This window comes from Anser cygnoides, chromosome 1 (assembly GCF_040182565.1).
Source record: "Anser cygnoides isolate HZ-2024a breed goose chromosome 1, Taihu_goose_T2T_genome, whole genome shotgun sequence".
NCBI lineage: Eukaryota > Metazoa > Chordata > Aves > Anseriformes > Anatidae > Anser > Anser cygnoides.
The window spans coordinates 113,949,107-113,970,931 of record NC_089873.1 but is presented as its reverse complement, the minus strand read 5'-3'; the positions used below and the strand labels follow the sequence as shown (position 1 = coordinate 113,970,931).

The 21,825-nt window shown below is 48.3% G+C and overlaps 1 protein-coding gene across 1 annotated transcript; it reads left to right on the top strand.

The window, feature by feature from the left end:
* Positions 1-1,424: 1,424 nt before the first annotated feature.
* KCNE1 (potassium voltage-gated channel subfamily E regulatory subunit 1) lies at positions 1,425-18,833 on the top strand. The gene is made up of 2 exons (XM_066978514.1): positions 1,425-4,249; positions 17,917-18,833. Exon 2 carries the CDS (start codon positions 17,967-17,969, stop codon positions 18,345-18,347), a length of 381 nt encoding a protein of 126 aa, XP_066834615.1. The 5' UTR covers positions 1,425-4,249; positions 17,917-17,966; the 3' UTR covers positions 18,348-18,833.
* The last annotated feature ends 2,992 nt before the right edge of the window (positions 18,834-21,825 follow it).

Here is a 21,825-nt window from a genome sequence, read left to right as displayed (position 1 = left end):
CTTTGTGTCAGTGGGAGTCATGCCTACCAGCAGCAAGGTGCCTCTCGCTGGGCCTGGGCTGAATGCAGCCAGTCACAAATGAAATCCGCATAAACATCGGCCCTTTGAATGCATTTTTATAATCTGTAAATTTGATGATGGCCATGCAGCAGAAAAGAAACCTTTACACAGGAGGCTGAGTCGCGTGGAAGTGCCCGGGCAGAGCTGCAGCAGCCCAGGGTGGTGGGAGATGTTACGGGATGCGGTTCTCTCACCATCAGGAGCCTTTTCAAACACGGAGCATTAGTGCAAAGAGAGCATCTGTGGCTCATCAGTGCCTGGATTTGGTCTTAACCTTTCTATCGTTGCCCCTAAACAGATGACCTAAGACCTGTTTGTTCCTCCTCAGTATCCTGTGATTCAGTTTGTAAAACAACATATGCAGAAAAGTGATTTTAGAAGCAATCTAAAAGATGAATTTTGTACTGCTGCAGTGACAAAATGGTGACTTGTGTTGTCACTCCCTGACACGCAGTTTCCTGTTTGGTAGGTTGTGAGGTTTTTTTCAGCTGTCATTTGTGGTGGTGTTGTTTCCTACACGTGTAAATATTTGCAAGGCAGTTTGACATGGATCATAGTTTAAAACAGAAAAAGCTTATGAAAAAAAAAGTGCAAAAATAACCCAAACTGCCTCTGAACAAATATATGAAGAGTCATAGGTACCCGTTCTTCCCCTTGAGGTCTGTATGCGCCTCTCACCAGCATGCCCTGAGCTGTGGCAGGGCTGCTCTGCTGCTGCCTGGGCGCAGAGCGCTTGGCACCAGGAGCTCAGGGTCCAGGACCCACAGGGAGATGTGGGGCTCCCCAGGGCTGGGGGGTTCAGGCACAGCTCCACGTGCTGGAAGGGAGCAGGGGGTCAGTTTGGGGCAGCTCCTGTCCACTGAGAAGGTCTCCGGTGGAGAGGAGGCACCCTGCACAGCAGCGGTGACGGGGTGCAGAGGCTGGGGTGCATCACGTCCATGGGGCACCTGGCCCAAGGGGACCCCAGTCCCTCTTGAGTGTTTGGGTGCTGCAGCTTTCATTAAAAAGAAAAGCAGAGGTATCTTGGTTATTTTTTCACTTCCTGGGTATGTGCTTGCCCTGTTATTTTTATTAGAAGGGGCAGGCTCAATTTGAGGTTGGCTTGTTGTTGGCTTTGAGCAATTTTGATGTCCTGGCTCATTCTGTAGTGTGACAGCAGCATTCAGATCACAAGCACCTATTGATATAACTATGCAGATGAAATCAAAAGAAAACGAACCATAGGAAAATGTCCCTCTTCTATAGAAGCCTGAGTGAGTCTTGAACTGGTGATGTAGCATTAAGATGAAATCAGGTGTGATAGAGTAAATGAAAGTATTGCTTTTATGCTCTTGCTTTGTCCAGAAAGCTTTACTTTAAGTCACACTTTTCTGTTTGTTTGTTGGTGTGTTTTTATTTATTTATTTATTTATTTATTGTGAAGGATGAGAAACACTAAAGACATTAAAGACCCACCTTGCTAGAGCAGAGCTAAGTGGAGAAGAGTTGCAACCAAACAGCATCTGTAACATCTATGACAAGGATTCAAGTATTCATCCACCTCCCAGCTGGGGTCATGGCAAGCCCCTCGTTATTCCCGCTGCCACAGCATGAGTAAGCAGCTAAGCACAGCCAGGTGAGAGGGCAATGCCCAGCAAACATTTGTTTTCTCCTCCCAGCACTGCTTGGTGAGCCCTGCTGCTTCTGGTGCCGGCCAAAAGTACCCAGGACTAAGAAGCTAAAGCTTTTGGATAGTTTCCTGAGGTCCTCACTGACCAGGATGTGCATACGACACTTGCAGGTAGTGAATCATTGGTGGTTATAATTCTGTACAAACAAGAACCCCACTTATTTATTTATTTTCTTAAACATTTAGAGTAAAAGGTGGCACTAGCTGGAGCTTTTTGACATGAGTGTTGCTGGTCATAACACCAGAAAACACAATATCCTCTTGGTGAGACCTACTGGAAACTATTTGGATGGTACATTTGTTGCATTAATACAGTTTGAGTAATGGATAGTGTTTGGAAACAAAACTTTCCAAACGAAGGGAATAATGTACTATATCTGGTGCAGGAGCTGAACAACAGGAATTCACATTTTCCATTTCCTGGTGCGGAACGAACAAAGTAGGCTTAAAATTAGTAAATCTGTTAGTCACTGCATTATGAATGGCGCGGTCGAATAAAGCCACGGCTTAGGGAAAATGTTTGTTTTAGCTACATTTCTAAATAAAACGGTCCTGCTGTTTGGCATGTGGCACACCTTAGCAGGATGGAGCATTTGACATCTCACATTTGAGCATCTTCATGACTGGGGTTTAGAATCAGGCTTCACAGGGCTGGGACGTACCCACTCAAGGCTCTGTGGGCTGCTGCTTGCCATGGCTCGATGGGAAGCCAACAGCTCCCACCCGGGGCTCCACTGCCACGCTGCTTCTGCCACGGTGGCTTTTTCAAAACCCTTATGTTTCATGGCAGTTTGGGATTTCAGTAAAGGAAGTAATTTCGTGTCTTCCAAAGCATTTTGGTCCTGATCTGAGAAACTTTATTTTTAGCTATCAGCTTTTCATTTAATGGCAATACCTTCTCTGAGGACATTTACTATTCATAATAAGAAGGAGGATTTAATGAACTCCATCCCTTTTACAACCGTTTTGGTTAAGGTCACCTCACTGTTCGTTGAGGTGCTGCTCTCCCCAGGCTGTGGCTGAGCACGGCTTGTCCCAGGTGCCACTAAAAGTGTGGGCAGCTGAGGTCACTTCTGTCAGCCCCGGGTCGGAAACAGAGAGGGCTTCAGCCCCGCTGCTGGCTGAGAAAGAATGGAAATTATGAGCTTAGCAATAGTCCCTTATTTAAAGCAAGAGGAATGTGTGACGGCCTGATTTAAGGAGGGACAGTTTCACTCCGTGTCTAGCCTATTGTTACGAGTGGGAGGGAATTCAAAAAACTAAGCAGGCTTGTTTGCTTAGGAGGGAAAGAAAGAAATGCCTGAAGTAACGCAAATATGCAGTGTGGGGAGAAAATGTCCACATATGCACAATTAAAGCGTGAGTGTATAAATGCAGACACAAATCCCCAGGGCAGGAGAGGAGCAGGGGCAGGCAGGAGGCAGGCAGTGTCCTTCATTCAGCAGCTCCAGCAACAAGCCAGCCACCCTTCTGGAGGCGCAAAATTTCTGCTCTCTGCATGTGTGTTTGGGTGCACTGAAACTTCTTAGGGGTGGAAGTTGTGTGGGTGGGGGAAGCAGGACCTCTGCAGTCTAACAAGGACCCTCTTCGGGGATGGCAGCAGAAGAAGATTTTTTGCTCTCTTGCCAGTCCAGGAGCCAGTGGTGTGGAGTAAAAATATTTCATGGCCCTTAGGAAGCCACCAGCTTATGTGGGTGTACCTTTTGCAATCACGACTGTCAGCCCGTCCCATGCACAAACCACTGCGGGACCCACGTCCTTTTCCTGTGCCTTCTGCTGAACCAGCACTGCTGGTGCATTTCTTCCTCCCTCTTTCTTTTGTCTGCACGAAACAAAAACTAACCAAAAAAACCCCAACCATGCATGCACAAGAAGCCAACAACAAACAAAAACCAGGCCAACGTGCTAAGGAGCTGGGTTTTAAGGCTGATGGTATAAATATTGAGAATCATCAAGCCATTTATTTCAGGGGACTGGCGCAAAACTCTTGGGCTGTGTTTCAGTATCGCTCTCCCAACGCTGCCTTTGACCACTAGCCACGCGAACCGTTAGTTTACGTGTTCTTCATTTCTGCCTTTTTCTGCAGCCTTGGGCTCACGTCTCCAGACCGCCAGCAATAAAAGTTGGAGCGCAGCGCTGACAGCATATCTACCACAACTCATCTCTTTCCGCACGTGTTCGAGGTTCGCTTTCAGCAATGTCATTAGGTGGAGCTGCAGCCTCTGGCACTTCTTGGAAGCTCCGTCTCTGTCACTCATTAAACGCACTGAAGAGGGATGGTAACCTCAAGATAGATTAATTATCATCATTGCCTCCAAGTATATCGTGCCCAAACTCTGTGAGAGGTTTTCTAGGTAATTAAAAGATGAGGCCCCTGCAATGAGGAAGTTGCAATTAAAACTCACGGTGCTGATATAGGAAAAGAAGAGGAGTTGCCTTGAAGAACAGAGCAGTAGAGTTCGCATTGGGCTTCATTTCGCTGTTCTCCTCCTCGCCGTGTATTGCAGGCCCTGCTCTGAGGTAAGGAGTTAAGTGCTGATCAAGTAAATTTGCATAACTTGGGCCCATGGCAAGTTTAGTTATGCTTGCAGGTAGGCTTCTTCCATCCCACGCCAGCACAGCCAGCTCCTAACCCCCACGCGTCACCAACCTGCATTCCTGCACCTGCAGGCAGCTGGGGACACTCACTCCAGGTAGGTAATATCCAAGAGATGATTTTGTTTGAAATGGAGGAGAATTAGTTGGTAATTTTGGTAAAGATGGGATTTCTCATCCATCAGTACTGCAGCCTGCTTTACAACTACCTGAAAGGAGGCTGCAGCAAGGTGGCTGTTGGTCTCTTTTTTCTCAGGTGACAAGTGATAAGACATAAGCAAAGGGTCTCCAACTGTGCCAGGGGAAGTTTAGGTTGGATATCGGAAAGAATCTCTTCCCAAAGAGGGTGGTCAAGCATTGGAGTGGGCTGCCCTGGGAAGTGCTGGCGTCCCCATCCATGGAGGTATTTAAGAGATGTGTGGATGTGGCACTTCGTGACATGGTCTGGTAGGATGGTGGAACTTCTGGTGATCTTGCAGGTCTTTTCCAACCTAGATAATCCTGCGATGCTGTGCTTTTCCTCCAGACCGGAGAACAAAATGTCAGCAGCTGTGTTAACACTGCTGGGTATGGCAGGGACAGGCACTGTGTAAGATGCTGTAGGGGATGGAAGTGGCCCAAGACATGCTGCAGTAGTGTTGCAATCCTAGAAAAATTTGTGGTCTCCATCTCATCGTTTGCAATGCCCTTGTGGTCCAGAGGCACTGCATTTACTGCATCAGTGGGCTCAGCACAAAGCTGAAATGTCCCAACGGAGGTATGCCTAGTCGATGCTGCCTCTGTGTTTGTTTTCCCAAAGACATTGTGGTTAGGGAAATGTGCAGATTTTTCTTAATGTGTTCTTAGTTTGTGCAGGTTGCTATTGTCTCTAATTTCAGCAAGGTGCAGGGAATCATCTAACAGCGTGTGATTCAGTGCAAGGAGCGCCTGCTGCAGCTGAGGGGCTGTACCAAAGGATGCATAGCTTGACACCAGTTTCTTACCAATTTTCCCTAAATGCCTGCTCTGACCACTGTAAGGCAAAATACCGGGTTAAAAGAAATGACCAGTTATGGCTGTTTTTATGTAGGAGCTGGTCAATGTTTCCTGGAAGAAATGATTCACAGCCTGTGCCTTTGCTTCAAGGCATTTCAGATGCTGTGTGCCCTGTCAGATGTTCATGTCTTCTGAGTCAGCCCACACCCTTTTGCTTTTTCTCCTGTGAAATGTGTGGCAAAGTGAAGAGGAACCTGGCGGAAAGCGCTCCAGGTGGAGCAACACCACTCTCATGCTGCCTTTTTCTGTACTTTCTGTTCCTAAGTCCCAGGACTTTTATTTCCTTCTACTTGGTTGTGATCACAGAAGAAAGATATCCCACGTATGCTCATGTACTAACCAAAGAATGATTTACTCTTTGGATTATAAAGCTACAAACAAGCTGTTGCATAGCCCAAACACCTACCTGATATTCAGGGCTTGGTGGGATCCTTTCAAGCAAAGAAAAACTGGGTGGTGTTGTTCATGCTTGCTTTGTCTGGTTTAGGTTGCAAATATCGAAAGCTTTCCTCCTTGAACCGCAGAGGTGCTCAGCAGCAGGCAGTTTGCTTGCTCACCGTGCCCACGTCGAGCTCCCCCTTCCCTCTCACCTCACAGCATGGGGGGAGCCCCACGTCTCTGCTTGCACTGGGGGACACTTCTCTTGCAAACCACCAACCGCCCTCATGAGGCTCTTCTGCTTTTCTGCTTCTGGTGAGGACCTCGGTTAGGCTGCCAGGGCATAGCTGGAGAAAGTGTGGCCAGCTGTGGGTCAGTGAACCAGAAACACAAAGCATCTCAGGGCTCCTGAAGGGCAGCAGTGTGTTCACACTGCCCGCATCTGGTGTTTGCTCAAGGGATTAAAAAAAACACCATAGCAGGGAGATATGTGTGCCAGCTTCTGCGGAAAAGCTTATCTATACCTGCTGTAAAACACACATCTTCTTTAAAAGAAGAAAAGAAGAACAAAAGAGTCAGGAATAGCACTGCCTTTGAAAGCCTTCCTTGATAATGCAGGCAAGGCTGGACCTTACATGCAAGCGCAGGAAGCTGTGGGTGGCATGTGTGAGGACATAGCTTCGATTATTTTATCTAAATGACTGGAAAGGTATTTTGCTTTTTTGCTTCTCAGGATGCAAGGTTTCCCTTCCCCCACGACCTGGCTCCTTTTCTGAATGAGTGCATTTTTGAGAATGCCTTTCCTAGCACATGGAGGAGCCTCCTCTCACGACCTAAACCTAGCAATTTAGTGCAAATTCTTGTGAGATTGGAAGGGGCGTTTGAACAGCTATTTCTTTCTGTACCATTAGAGAATCTTTGATCTTGCTTTCTTCTGGCAGTGCTGCCAGCAAAACTCGTTCCTGAGCATAAAACATCTCTGCTTCTTGGTGTACGGGGAGACCTGTTGATAAAAGCGTGGGCATAAAATGCTCCCTGAGGTGGCTGGATTCAGAGGAGGAAAAGCCAAAGGTTCAATAGTGTCGTTGCTTAAGCAACGTACTGCTAAAGGAGAACAATGCAAACCTGTCAGGTTTTCAATACTTCAAACAACAGGAGGATGAATAAGCCTCCAACAATGCAGGGATTCTGTTGTGGCTTCCAAAAACCCTTCCAAAAATCCTTCCTCGTGGATCATTGCCGATACAAACCCTCCTCTGCCCACAGGCGTTTGGGTGTGCAAGAGCAGCTTTGCTTGGAGATCCTACCATTAATGACTGGACTTTTGAATACTGGGGGGTCCAGAATGTAACCTTTGAGTTTTGCTACCTGATTGAGCCAGGACTGTGGTTTGCCAGGATTTTTCCCAACCCTGTCATGAGGTGGGATAAGCAACAATGACCCCTGTCCAGTCATCTGCTCTCATTTCTACTTGGTACGTCCTGAAGCCTGCACTGGATGTGTGCACACTCTTCAGAGATGTGCCTTTTTTATTTCTTAATGAAATCTGACATGAATTTCGACTTCTGTGCGCTACAAAGGAGGAGAAAGTTTACAGTGTTTTCCACTCACTAATTAGTGTTAACATGACACCGGCATCAAAGTATGGAGGTCTGCAGTGCTTTTCCACTGCACTGTTTTATAGACACTTTGCTCATAATGGTTTATTTTTTATGAGTATATAGCTTTTGTACTTCTACCTGGTTTAACTGAGAACTTCAGACAGCATCTTTAAATCCTCCCTCAAAACGCCTGAAGTGCTATTTAGCTGTACTTTGCTCGAATTAATCCTTTATTTTGAAAGATGTCTGTAGCTTCACTTTCTTTATACCTTCACAGCAAACAAGCACCTCATCCCGGGTAGACAACCTGAGGAAGAAGATGTGGAGAGCCTCTTGCACACATGGCTCCTCCTGGCTGCACCTGGGACCTCCCTGCTCTCCCCCTGCCCTTCCTTGACAGTGGTTGAGGAGAGAAAGGCTTTCGGGGCTGTGATCCCAAACAAAGCAGTCACCTGGGTGAGCACAGGACCCCGAGGTGCCCAGCCTTGCCTGCTGGCTTCCCGAGGAGATTCGAGGAGCATACCAGAGTGGGCCAGCAGACTGGGTGCTGGGCATGTCAAATACAGGCTGGAAGGGATCATGCTTCTCAAAATGGGGTTTTGATCACTCGCCTTTAGCTTGCTGGCAGTGATGCTGAGGTTACAGGGGTTATATCGGAAATGAGAGATAAGGGTTTGATTGCATCCTCATGAGGCTGCTAACCATATCACCCACTTTCCAGGGCAGCGCCCCACAGGCTGCCCGGGGTGTGCCTGCACAGCTCTAAGGCTTCTCTGATTCAATGCACAAAATGAGGAAAATGGCTTTTTTTTCCCCCTCTTTCTGGGCAAGGAGAGACTCATCTGGGGCCTCCCACACCCTTATGACCTTGTCCCGTGCACATGGGGTCAAACAGGCGTGCTCGCTTTCTGCAGGGCGGCTGCAGGTTGGCAGTAGCAGGGCACCAACGTGATGCTGGTTGGTCCTGGGGGGGATGCGAGCCCCTGCTGGGGCACCTGAGCACCTTGAGAAGGCCGGCACAAGTGAGGAAGTGAGGCAGCAACTTTTTAAATTTTCTTTTTTTTTTTTTAACTGCAACTTTGTATGGGACAATGTGCCAAGATTGCCTGGGAAACCCTTGAGAGGCTCTCAGACCCAATCCAGTATTTTAATGAGCAAATATTCTGAGGGAGGCAGAAGTGAGCAATTTCTATGGAGGAACTACGTGGGGTTGTTGTTTTCTGTCTCAAAGATGCAGAGGGAAAAGGATGTAGAGGGAAACAGAGAACCCCTATGTAAATGGCATTTCCACCCATGCAAGCAACATTTTTAAAACATCTTTTCACAGGACCGAGCATTTGTAGGGGAGCCTGGTGGGTAAAGAAAAAAAAAATCCACTGGTTTTTATTTACCAGACTCAACCTATTTGAGGACAAATTATTCACAGTTTGTTTAAAAAGAAAAGGAATTAAATATTTGGTAAGCAACGTGCCCTGCTGCTGGATGCCAGCGCTGCCAGTGGCTGTTGAGATGCTACCAGCTGTTTGCCCAGCACCGAGCAGGGACAAGGTGCAGATTGCCCAAAATGCTGTCATTGGAAAGGGGTAGGAACTGCCACACAGGTCCTGCTGGAGCTGATGGCCACAGCCTGCTCTTGGGAGACATAATCTGGAGCGTATGTGAATTTGTAGCTGACTTGTAGCACTTGGTACATGGTCAGAAGAGCAAACTGCAGCATTGGTCACCACTAAACCGAATTTTCCCTGTCTGGTCATTAAAGCAATGATTGCTTGCTGATTGGGGATGACTCATCTGAATCACCACCATAAAAATGTAACGCTCCAGCCTCTGTGCCTCTACTGGCATCCAGGAATTACTCTTCAGTGCAAGGGAATTGAATTTAACCTTGTTGTGGGGGTTGGAAGTTTCTCCATCCAGTGTCTTTTCCAAATGCTGCAGGTGTCAGCACATTTTTAATATAACATTGTGGGGTTTTATGGTCTAAATTGCGTTTCGTTGGCAGGCTGCAAATTGCAAGCCTACTTCTGCAGCTGGTGTAAAGCCACGCTTTGCTGCAGCTGCACTGCTTGGCACTGACTGCGGATCTGACCTGCGGCACTGCTCCTGCTTCTGCAGCCAAGTGCAGCTCTGCGTTGCTGCCGTGTGATAGCAGAGGTCGTGCACACGTGGGGCAGCAGGTGGTCCACGGCCTGGCTTTTGGGAGTTGGACGCACTTGAGTTAGTGCTGGGATAGCAGCGATTGAATTAGTGTCGCTCTCTTGGCCAGGTTCGCTAAATGTTACGTGCAATTCTGGTACTTTATTTGTTGACTTTACAATCTAGCTTCATTTACAGAAAGCTCATGCTGTGGTTTTCCTGGAAACCCATCCTTTGCAAGATGGATGTATCACCCCCATTCAGAGTCACTTCCATAACATTTGGGCTGAACCAAAGTTTTTCCCAAAGGGGCCAGCCAAGACCCATTGGGGTCAGCCAAGACCCAATGGAGACATTTGGTGGGAAGGTCCTCCAGGGACAGGGGATGAAGCTGGAGCCCCGGTTGTTCTCCCCTCCTCTCGGCCAGCCATGAGGAAGCAGAGGTGAGCTGAGCCCAGCTCGGGTCATTGCAGGACCAGAGGAGATCAAAGGCACCTTCCGAGTTACTTTTCTTTGCCCTTTCATTTCTGCTCAGGGCCTTGACAAGCAGGCCAGAAACACTCTGAACATTAGTTTGCACAGCTTCCCAGTGATTTCCCCTGGTTTTGAGGGATTAACAAGGTACATATGGGAAACTGCCAAAGATAATGATCACCGGGACAGCAATAAGTTAGACTTTCTCTCTTAATGTGAAAGAGCCACAGCAGCAACCTTTCTAAGAAAGAGCAAAGAGTCGTTGAAAGAATAAATTATTTTCTCTACTTCCCATACCTTCTTCAGCATTTCTTTCCTCAAAACAACACTGAGACCAATTTATAAAATTTCCCTACCACCACCAGAAAGATGGATTCAGGAGATCTGCAACCTCCTGCGCTTGTGAAATGTCCCTTATCACCTTCCGGAGCTGACCTGTGCTCACTTTCTGACAGATCCAGTCACTCCACATGTCATCATTACGGTGAAGAAAATGAAACCTATGGCTATTGATAGATCCAGGAGGGCAAAGGAACTTCTTGCCCGGAGTGGTGTTGTGGCTTTGAGCCTAGCCTTTGTATATTGCCTTTGTTACATTAAAAAAAGTAATCTCCCTGTCAGGTCCAACCAAAGTCAAATAGAAGTTATGTGGATGTGACTTTAAAAAATAATGAACTAATGGAGTTGGTCTTGTGAAACAAAGACAGAGTCCTCCTCTCCATTGTAGCAGAGCCATGGTTTGATGGAGGAAGTGAGATCCCACACAGACCCTGAGATCTCTCGAGAGCAGCCCTTGTGTTGGCTCGCTCAGCCCCACACACCCATGAGGTCCCTTTCCCAGTGAGAGCGCGTTCACGTGTTTTAGCTTGAGTTTGGCAGATGCTGCCCCAGCACAGACCAGTCGCTCTCGACGGCCTCTCGTCCTTCGTGCCAGCAAGGGAAATAACAAGGAATCGGGCTGCTGTTGCTCAGCCTTGGCTCAAAATGCCTCCCCTGCATCCCAGCAGCTTCCTCTCCGAAAGCAAGGTCACGGCTGCCAGCCCATGCTGAGACATTCTCTTTCCCAACACATTCCTGGTCGTTCCGCCACGGGAAGAGGAAGTGAAGTGATCTAATTTTCTCCCAAATTTCCCCCATGAAGAGGAAGCAGGGCCCGACTGCTTGCTTGCTGCTGTCACTGATGATGCGCGCTCTCCTCTTCCTGCCCCATCTCCTTCTGGACCTTCTCCAGTTTGGGGTGCAGCTTTCCGTGCCCTCACACCAACCAGGAGCCGAGGGGGGCACAGGCAGGACCCTGTCCTCACCAGCCGCAGACACAGTGCCCTAACCCTATTTTCAATCCTTCTGCATGGCCAGAGGATTTGACCAATTTGTTTATCGAGCAGCACACTGCTTCCCTAATTAGCCACTGCCCACCCTCACAGCATCTCCCTTTAACAGCCTGCTCCTTCAGTGGGACACAGCAATACCCCAGGCAGTGAAAGCACAGGCTACATCCCTCACCCCTCTAAGAACAATGAATGGAGCTCCTGAAAGCAGATGTACAGCCCTGGAGAAGCTGGGTCTGTGCTATCCCACACCACCAGCACCCTCCGCATGTGTTTAAATTCAGCTACCTTACAAAGCTAACAAATTCACTTTGTAGCTTCCAAGTGTGCATTAACGAACCTCCCTTTGGCACTTCCCGAATGGAAAGCAGCTCTTTTTGGGTGATGGGTGGGGGTCAGACGATGCCTCTTGGAGCAAGCTGTTTGTGCTGGGCTGAAGGTGCAGCCCTGGAAATGCCTCCCCTTGTGCTGCCTCCCCTGCGCCCCTCAGCAGCACCCACCAGGGCTGGGTCCCCCCCGCAGGTGCCCCCCAGCACCTCCCAGCCCAGCACCCTTGGCCAGGCTGGTGCCCGCACCCTGCAGCAGGAGGCCGGCTCCCAGCACCCACGCCACGGGCTCCTGCCCTCCCCCAGCCTGGTGAGCCCGGGTGTTTTCCTGTTCGCCTCTTACCTTTTGCACTGATCCCGGGGACGACGGGGACAGTGACGGCTGGGCTGCTGTCCCTGCAGGAGCCAGGAGCCAGCCTCTGCCCGGAGACACCCTGGAGGCACCAGCCCAGGGGCTTCCCAGGGCTCACACCTTCCCCCTTCTCCTTCCCCACCAGGGCTGGAGCCCTGCACCCAGCTGAGCTGAGCTGCCAGGTCTGTACCGGGCTGGGGACGAGAGCACGGGGTGGTGGAAAGCAGAGAGGCTCCAAGAGGCACGCCGCAGGGCTGAGCTGATGGAGAAGAAGAGGCAGCAGGGGTTTTGCCTGCCGGTTTTTGTTTGCTGTTACAGCCGTGCCAGTGTTTGCCTGCTCTGCTGGGCTGGGTGTGAGCCCAGGGCAGCCGCATCTGGGAGGATAAACCTCACTGCTTGTTGTTTGGGGTGGATGCTGGGTTTTCCACCTCAGAATAGTGGGGTATGTATGCAGTCCGTGTAAGGGGTCTGGGCTTCTACGCGGTGCTTTAGAAAAGAAATGATTGCACCCACCACGTGAGAGTTGCATTTTAGAGTGATGCTTTCTGAAGTGGCACTTTTTGAAGTGCGTTTAGAAGTGCATTAAAGTGCATTTAGAAATGGTGCTCAGGCAGGTAGAGATGGGTGGCCTGAGGACTGGTCCGGAGAGGCTACAGAGGTGTTAGAGAAAGCTGGGGGTTGCGGAAGGTGTGGGCATCTTGTGGATACCTGCAAATCCATCCTCACAACCCTGCCTGCTCTGTTGTACCATCTCAGTGGAACAACACTCACAGTGTCCCGGATGCTGCGCTCTTGCACTGATTTCCAGGAGCTGGAGGGGGGAAATGGGTCTCTCTCTTGCGCAATGCTCTGGCCTCCAGAAAGTTAGTTGTCTGACCTACCCATCCCTGTAATGAACAGGCAGGGAAATGAGCCGGGGAGGTCAGTAGATCCATTGCTTTATAATGTTGGAGAAGCTTTATAATTGCTTTACAGTGCTGGGAGGTGGGCAACGTGCTGTGCTAACTTTTGCTGCTGGTGTAGCACAGGCTTTTCTGTGCATTATCAGCTCCTGACAAGCTGCTTCTGCAGTATATTTTAAAGGTAGATGTGCCTCTGGAGTCCCTTGGTTAGTGATGTTCTTGACAGCAAGGGGAGAGAGATTGCTGGAGACATTTGCTTGGTACAAATTAAAATAGAGGTCTTTTGATTTATGAGAGCTGAGGAACCAGTAATGGGAGAAGAGCATCTGCCATATAACATCCACCTCTGTCTGCGTAAGAAATATCACATTTTAACCTTGGCAGGGAAGAGCAGTACCGCTAGCCAAAGCAAATCCGCTTGCCCACATAGTGTTGGAGGACAAAATTCCCACTGGGCTGGGTCACGTCACCGAGGTACACGACATGACAGAAAACCACCTCTTTACTTTTTAAGCCCTAGCGGTCCACTGGGGCCCACCGAAGCTCAGCTGCTGGGAGCCAGCCCCGGGCGAAGCGGAGGGGGCTGCAGCTGGTATCCCCGGGCTCCAGCTGGGCTGGGAGCCCCCCATCCACATGCTGGGGCAGCAGGCTGCAGCCTGCCTTTCAGCACGCAGACCCGCTCCCTTCTGCCTTTGTTGGGAGCCCCCCAGGTGCAAGTCAGTTCTGATGTTTACAACGTAGACAGAAGCGATAATAAGTGCCAGATGCTCGGCAGCTGCTAATTGCTCTGCTTGAACTCCAGCGTCAGCCTGCAGCTCTGCAGTGGCACCCCCGTCACTACGCCACCTCCTCAGCAGCGGGGACGCGACTGCCACAGCTCCAGCTGCTCGGCTGTGAGCACTTGGATGTTCAAGAGATCAAGACGTGGGAGTCAGTCTGTCGTAGCATCGTCATACTGGAGAGATGTGGCCTCGGTTGTGCCCGGGGACAGCCCCTGGGCTGGCAGGGAGATGTGACGTGAGTGGGGCCTTCCCACACTTACCCACACACCTCCATCCTCTGGTTGTACAGCATGTCCTGCTTCGTGGCTCTGGGGGTAGCTGGCTCTTCCTGGGGCTCAGCCATCTCATCCCTCCACCACAAGCAGCCTTTTAAGCCAAAGGGCCTTGGTGCAAGACCTCTGAGAGGTCTCCGTTCCCTTCTCTGTCCTGTGCCCCACAGCTCTTGCCCAAGCCAAAGGTATTTGGGCAAGCAGCAGGTACTCCTGTAGGAAAGGTGGGAGGTGCTGAGGAGATGATCAGCTTGAACAGACTCTGGTGTGCTTGGGCATGAGCAGAGTGGAACTTGATCTTCTCTACACTTGGGGCCTTTTGGGGCGTATGAGGGAAGGTGGCGATGGATTAGGGATGTCCTTTTTTTTCCCCACTGATGAAGCCTCACGGCTGCAAGTAACAGCCCACCTCTGTGCAAGTAAATCCCTGGGGAAACCTTTGCATAGAACAACAGCCAGGCTAAAGGCATGCCAAGTCATACCAGCCAGCAGACAAAGAAAGCAAACACTGTCCTAGGATCCTCCGATTTCCACTGAAATTGGATTGAATGCATGGTTGTACACCTGCTGAGAACCTGTTCATTTATAAGCAATATTTTAAAACGCTTTGGAAGGGGCAATTAAGCTACCTTCAGATACTTTTCCTTCTTCCACTGATTGTAGAAACTGCAGGCCATCCCCATCTAGCCAGAGACATTTATGGTGTAGACCTGTTTCCTAGACCCCTGCTTTTGGTCACTCTTCAAATCCAGAAACCTGCCTTTGGCATCTTGCCTGATGTCCCAAACCCACCCTCTCCATGGAGATGTGACTGGGAGGAGGTATCTCTCCATCTCCCACCATCTGCACTGCTGAGAAACTTGGGATTTGGACAGAAACTTGCACTGAGCCCTCCACTTTTGCTTTGGAGGTATATATATGACCTGTATTCAGCATAATCAATGGAAAAGCAGCAATGCACCTGGGAGCAGGATGTGGCTCAGGCTGTTATAAACCTTAGGGAATTCCCTCTGAATCGCTGCCCAGTGAAAAAGTTTCTGAACTGTTAACATGTTTGCTCCGGGCAGTTTTTAACACCAGATAGTGAACTGCCACTGCTCGGTACTTGTCCCCCCAGGCAGGTAGGAGAGGTGACCCCCTGCCACACACTGAAACCTCCCATAGAGTGATGTTGGATGGGGACCACCAACCCAGGTGGATTACAGGTGTGCAAACCAGCTCTGACAGATCTTGGGGTAGGCACAGTTTTTACAATTTTATTCAGAGAAACTCAAAGGAGCCACACAAGGGGACTGGGACAGTGATGGTGATTTGTAGCTCATCAATATACACCTGGGGAGAGTGTAGAACACAGATTTTGGGGGTCAGTGAGATGTGACCATCTGTTATGGGATAGACCAGTGACAAGCAGCTCTTCTCAGTCCTGTGTAGCACAGCTCTAAACCAGTCCCAGAATGGATTTCAGTGGAGTTGAACAAGGCTCGTGCAGTGACGGGTGAGGCCTTCAGGCCTGCTGAAATTTCAGGAGGAGCCTTCCTCCTTGGGAACCAGAGTGTGCCTCTTCCCCCGCTTCACCTCTCCTGTTATCACTGTCCGCTGTGGTTATGGAGATGGGGCCGGTCCTGCACAGGCAAAGTTATTGCAACGAGTTGTTAGCAGTTTTCCATTTTACAGTGTTGACACGTTCTACACAGATAGGAGGAGTAATCTTAGATAAAGGTTTAAGCTTCTTTTTCTCTTCCCTTCCCTTTTAAAGGATCTGAAAGCAGCTGTGAAATGTGAATAGATTTAACTATTGAGCTCAAGCTGCCAAGATGTTATTTCCTGTAGCTTTGACTCATGCAACTGAAGAAATGAGTTGGATCAGAATATTGTTCTGTATGGGGGATTTTGTCTCCCTTTGCCACCCCCAGGCTCAGCTCTATTTAAAACTGAAATACCAAGGCATATTCCCCTGTGTGCTCATTTTTCCTGCTGGCGAGGCACCTCATGGCAGGAACTGCTTGGAGTGGTGTGAATCTGAGTCCGCAGAAGCCTCACTTGGGCTCCCTGCGGTCACCCGCTCGCCAAGGGAAGGAGCCTGACTTCAGCTGGTGTGGGCTGATGCCACTCGTATCCCCCAGGATTGCATGCTGAGGAGAGCAGAGCTTTCACCACAGAACATACATATCATCCTGAGCTGGGCATCTGATTTTCAATGAGACCCAGCTGCAAATCCATGACCACACAGCTCGGAGGTCTAGTAAAATGTTTCAGACAAATCTGGAGCTAAAATCAGCGTAGGCAATTGCATTAGCAGTTAATTTATACAATTGTTTGGTCATATTCATGTCTGAATTGATGGCATACTTCATTTGGTCACAGCAACACAGAACACAGTAAATTACTACTCTCCATGTGAATGACAGGAGGTCACAGGACCAGTGTCCCTTTCTCGCTTCCTCTAACTCCGCTTCTCCTTCAATTTATGCTATTGCGAGGTGCAGACAATTCAGAGAAGCCTCCAGACACATCATATCCACTGCAGTGTCATTACCGGCAGCTGGAGGCTGTGTGCGCAGCAAAACTCCCTCTTGCTCAGAGGTCCTGCACAACATCTTTGCATCATTAATGCTGGGTGTAATTGCTGCCTGGGTCTTTTGGTGGCTTTCTGCCCAAGGGTTCATTTCGTTCTTTATGTATTATAAATGAATATAATATAGTACTTCTTTAAAAAAAAAAAAAAAAAAAAAGAAACAGAAAGGGTAGGCATGCTGGAGAAGCTTTTGCTAGCATGCTGACCTGCTGTCACAGATTTAAAACTGTAGAAAGCACTGACAGCCATCTTACGTTATTACAAGATTGCTGTCACAGAAGTCACCTTGAACAACAGTACCTTATTCAGACATGCTAAGGGCGAAAGCAGAAAGAAACTGTTGTCTTAATTTTCTAGGGATATTTAAATTAAGCATTGTAGTGAGATTGTCAGTCATGCTACCTGGCTGCTGAGGCTTTGGGACTGCAGTGCTGATAGGGCTGCTCTTGTTAAAAGATTCACAGCTGGCATCGAAAGGGGAAAAGGACCCACAGAGTGCCATGGCTAGGAGGCTTTGAGTGTCCAGGTGCCTCTTGGTGTAGCCATCTCCTGACAAATTCCTGATCTGCAGCAATGCCGGTGGAAGTCCTCCTAACCTGCCAATGACACAGAGGTTGCACAGCAATTTGGTTTGGAGGAGAAAGCCATGAACTACCTGGGGGAGGCCTGTCTGCCCGTGAGAGGGAGGATGCAAGGGAGATGCTTTTCCTTTCCAGTCAGCAACAGCCACTGCTGGGCAAGCAGTTGCTACATACTCCCTGTGCACCCCTTTCCTTGGCCAAATGGGGAGTTGCATGAAATAAGGTTGGGATATATTTCTGTCAGGTGTTTGTTTGCTCGGTCTTTGCATGGTGTATGCGCTTATGAGGGCTGCAGTAGGAAGGGAAGGCTCCTCGGTGGGGGTGGACATGATGTCCTCGCTGAGGGTACTCAGTTATTTCCACTGCAGATCAGGGAGAGAGGTTTTGTTTCCAGATTCAATCCTTAAGCTGCAGGTAGAGGAGAGAGGGCCGAAGGAAGCCACGATAACAATCTTCAAAGCCAGAAGCAGTTGCTGCAGTGTGGGAGTGAGACACTCCTCACGCCTGTAGGCCTCAGGGAAGAAGTCATGGGCTGTAAGGGCAAGTGGGTAGGCCTGGGCTGGGGGCCTGGGTGAGCGGCCAGCTGCTGGAGTGGAGAAGCACTGCAGCAGTGTCTGTGGAGACTGAGGGCATCACACTGTGGAGGGTTTCTAAGACAAATATTTGCAAGGGATGGACTCGTCCTCGCTGGCCTTGCTTGGCAGGAGGAGGTGAACGGGACCTTGCAGCCCCCCCCAGCCATCCTGCCTCTGTGTGTGCCCTCAGACAGCTTCCTTGGGGGGGGAGCCAGTAAAGGACACAGAGGAAACTATGTCTTGGCTGATGGCATGTCCCTGGTTGTCTTCTTTTCTAGAAAAGCTACAACTAAGAAGGAAAGAAGCGCAAAGGACAGAAGAAAAAAAGATGTTGGTGCTGTCTAACAACACAGCCCTGAGCTCCCTCCTCTCTAAGCTGCTTCAAGATCAACTGGAGCAGACCAATAGCTCTGCCCCATCTCAGGTTGGCAGTGCCAGCGGCAGCCTTGAAATCATCTATGTGCTGATGATGGTCGGCCTCTTCGGCTTCTTCACAGTGGGAGTCATGGTGACCAACATCCGCGCCAGGAGGCTGGAGGACTCCCGCGACCCCTACAACATGTACATCGCAACAGACATTTGGCACAAGAAGGACCAGGAGTATTTTCAAGCCAAGCTCATAGAAAATTACAAGCTCTGCTGTGTCTTTGAAAACCAGCTGGCCGTGGAGCAGCCGAGCGCGCAGATTCCCGAGGTGAAGTCTTCCTAGCAAAATGGGAGAAAGGACTGAACTTTGCATGGGGACAACCCAAGCAATACCTGCTATGAACCAGGCTAGCTGCCTTCCCATCTGCAGAGCCACAGGTGCTGGCCTAGGTTAGGCTGATCAATTGTGAACTCACAGTGAAGCTGATGGGTTTGTGATGGACCTAGTGCTGCAAAAGTGCTCGACCACCTCCTTAGAGCCACTGTAAGGTCAACGAAGAGGGGACACAGCTGATAGGAGTATTGTGGGCTCATCAGCTTCACCTAGTGAAAAATGTAAATGTTGGTGTTGCCAGCATGAATGCTTGCAGTAGTCAGTGTAATTAAAACCAATTTGGATGAAACGCAAGCTAGAGACTTTAACAGCCAAGTATGGTTTAGGCAATTATTTTCAAGTGCGACCATTGTCTTCCAGGAAGAAGTAGCAGAAATATTTCCTTTGTATTTTTGTCCAGTGTAGAATAATCATTATATGCATTGTACAGTGTTGTGGATGACCCATGTCTCTGAGAATCATTCACATCTTTCAGATAAAATTTTAGAAAAAGATTTCCTTGTTTTTTTTTTTTTTTTTTTTTTGCTAAAAGCAATTTCTGTGGAATAATGCAGACTTCAGAGGGAATTTTTTAGTGACTGTCCCTACTTCCCATCAGGTCCCCCCAGAGCAGCCTTGCAGACTACTTGTGTTTTTCCTGCTCTTGAATTGAGGTTGGTCTTAGCAGCAATATCCACTCTTGTACAAGGACTCAGTATCATACAGGCCCAAGCGTCTCGATCACATTTAATTATTGCACAAGACCTAGGTACTAGCCCTTGGTTGGAAAGTGAATTTCCACACTGTGAAAAGTAGTTTCCCAAAATCTCTGCTATTTAATCACTGATGCAGCTTATGTGACTGCTTCACTTGAAACCTGTGAGATGTTCCTCTAGCTCCCCAGATCAGCCCCCACTCAGCAGAGCTGTTTATTTCTTGCAGTATCTGACGTGAGGTCCGTGCCAGGGAGGTTTTCCTGCCCATGGCCTCCACACACCCTCCTTTCATGGGCCATGTCCACAGAGCTGCAGGGGGAAGGCAGCAGATGAACTTAACTGCTGTGGCAACAGGTATCAGCTGTCTCTGCTAAAAGGCAGAAATACGTCTCCCCTGGACATTGCGTTGCTCAAAATAGCAACCCAGCCAGCTTGAAGCCTGTTGTCTTGTTTGGGATCAAAGAAGCAATGGTCTGGGCTGGAGGGGACTTTTATTTCTGCTCTGTAGATACACATGTCATTTTTAGCTACTGGAGAGTGAGAAGAATTGGGAAAGGCTTGAAAGAAAGTCATGCAGAGCAACCACTTCAAAGGCAAGGCAAGGGCAGAGCAGGGACAGATCACTACACAAGTATTTGGACAGGCAAGGGATGCAAGTCAGAGCATATTCCCTTTCCACGCATAGGTACTTCTTTAGCACTGCACTTTCATTAAAGTAGTATTCCAGCAATGTTTATGTTCCCAGAATACTTGAACTTAGAACAATTAAAAACACAGAGTATTTTTAAAAATATATTTATGTGGTGCCTACCGTTGAGCTGAGGGCAAGGTGAATGTTTTAAGTGCCTTGAACAGCTTGGAAAATCTCCATCAGTTTAATTCTCTGAGTCACTTTTTCCTCTGGAGGAATGTAGACCAAAGCCAGGCTTTGGAAAAATGTTGATTTCTTGGCTTGGGCATTGTTCTTTTCGGTTCTCACCATGCAGCCTGTATATTGCTTGCATTTCCCTCCCCCTGTGAGAGTGCAAATGCTCTTGCTCGTTGGCTCTCCAGGTGCAGGCCTGTGCAGCATTGATGAGAATGTTTAAACTTGCATTAAAAATGGCCTCCATTACATTAAAACCTTGAACATTAAGCATTTCAAAAGGGCTACCTCCTGCAGCTCCCCTTCCACTACAGGTGCTTTCAGGCATTTTGTGCCAAGGCACTTGTTGGTCACCTTATTTTTGTAGCTCTGGTGCAGTTATTTGTGACGAGGGTGATTGACAGAATTACTTAAATTCCATCTTTTCTTTTCTTTTCTTTTCTTTTCTTTTCTTTTCTTTTCTTTTCTTTTCTTTTCTTTTCTTTTCTTTTCTTTTCTTTTCTTTTCTTTTCTTTTCTTTTCTTTTCTTTTCTTTTCTTTTCTTTTCTTTTCTTTTCTTTTCTTTTCTTTTCTTTTCTTTTCTTTTCTTTTCTTTTCTTTTCTTTTCTTTTCTTTTCTTTTCTTTTCTTTTCTTTTCTTTTCTTTTCTTTTCTTTTCTTTTCTTTTTTTCTTCTCTTCTCTTCTCTTCTCTTCTCTTCTCTTCTCTTCTCTTCTCTTCTCTTCTCTTCTCTTCTCTTCTCTTCTCTTCTCTTCTCTTCTCTTCTCTTCTCTTCTCTTCTCTTCTCTTCTCTTCTCTTCTCTTCTCTTCTCTTCTCTTTTTTTCTTCTCTGCCATTTTATTTATTATAATAAGAGGGGAAAAATTATGCCTTAGTCATGACATTTTCCTGTGTAACTAGGTTACAAATCACCTTTCAGCGCCAGTTATAGATTCCTTCTATGGACTTTCACATTACCTTTCAATCTTTTCAGTTGTCCTTTCTCCCATATATTTTCCACTTGCACAAAATAATAAAATATTAATTACAAACTGCGCTTGTGGCCTCCAATGTTTTTTATCCTGATCTGTTTCACAAGCTCACAGAAAGAGCACCAATTCTACTTGTTGGGCGCCCACTCACCCAGCCCATTTCTACACCCTTATTAACAAGGTCCAGACCTGGGTGCTAGAATATCTCCCAGTACACCTTGATCTGGAGAAACACCAAAATGTCAGGGACAAATTCCTCACCTCAGGTGAACTCCCAGGGTTTGCTATACCCAGGACAAGATTGACTCCAGTGTTAGGTGCAGCGATCCTGGCAGCAGCCCTTGGTCATGCATTGCACACAGCTTGCAGCACCTCCACATTGCAGGGGGGAGCACCTCGTGGATAGGAATGAGGGACAACTTGAGGGCGGCAACCTGTCCCGGGGGGGACCTGAGTTCAGGTATACCCTCAGAAATGACATCCAGCCTGGAAAAATGGGAGAAATAGCTTTGGGGTATGAGTCCCCCCAGCAAGGGAGAAAGGTCTTGTGGCTCTGCACAAAGCATTAGTTGCCTCCCTGCTCGAGCATCCTGGGATGCTCTATTGATGTAGATTTTTAAGGCTAGAAAGGCTCATTTTGATCACAGAAGAGATATGAGTACATATCATGAGATCTTAAGGGTTCAAGTCAGCCAGGTCTCTTTCTGTACTCTCCTTGAAAAAGGCTCTAAAATCCCTTTCTCGATTATGTAATAACAATGTTGGAGATGTGAAGTGTGAGCCAAAGTACAGAATCTTTTAGGGCTTCTACACAATTGCCACTTTGTCGTTACAACTGACTAACATTGGAGGGCTGACACAGGGCCTGTCTCCAACGTCATGTAACAGGAGAGAGAGC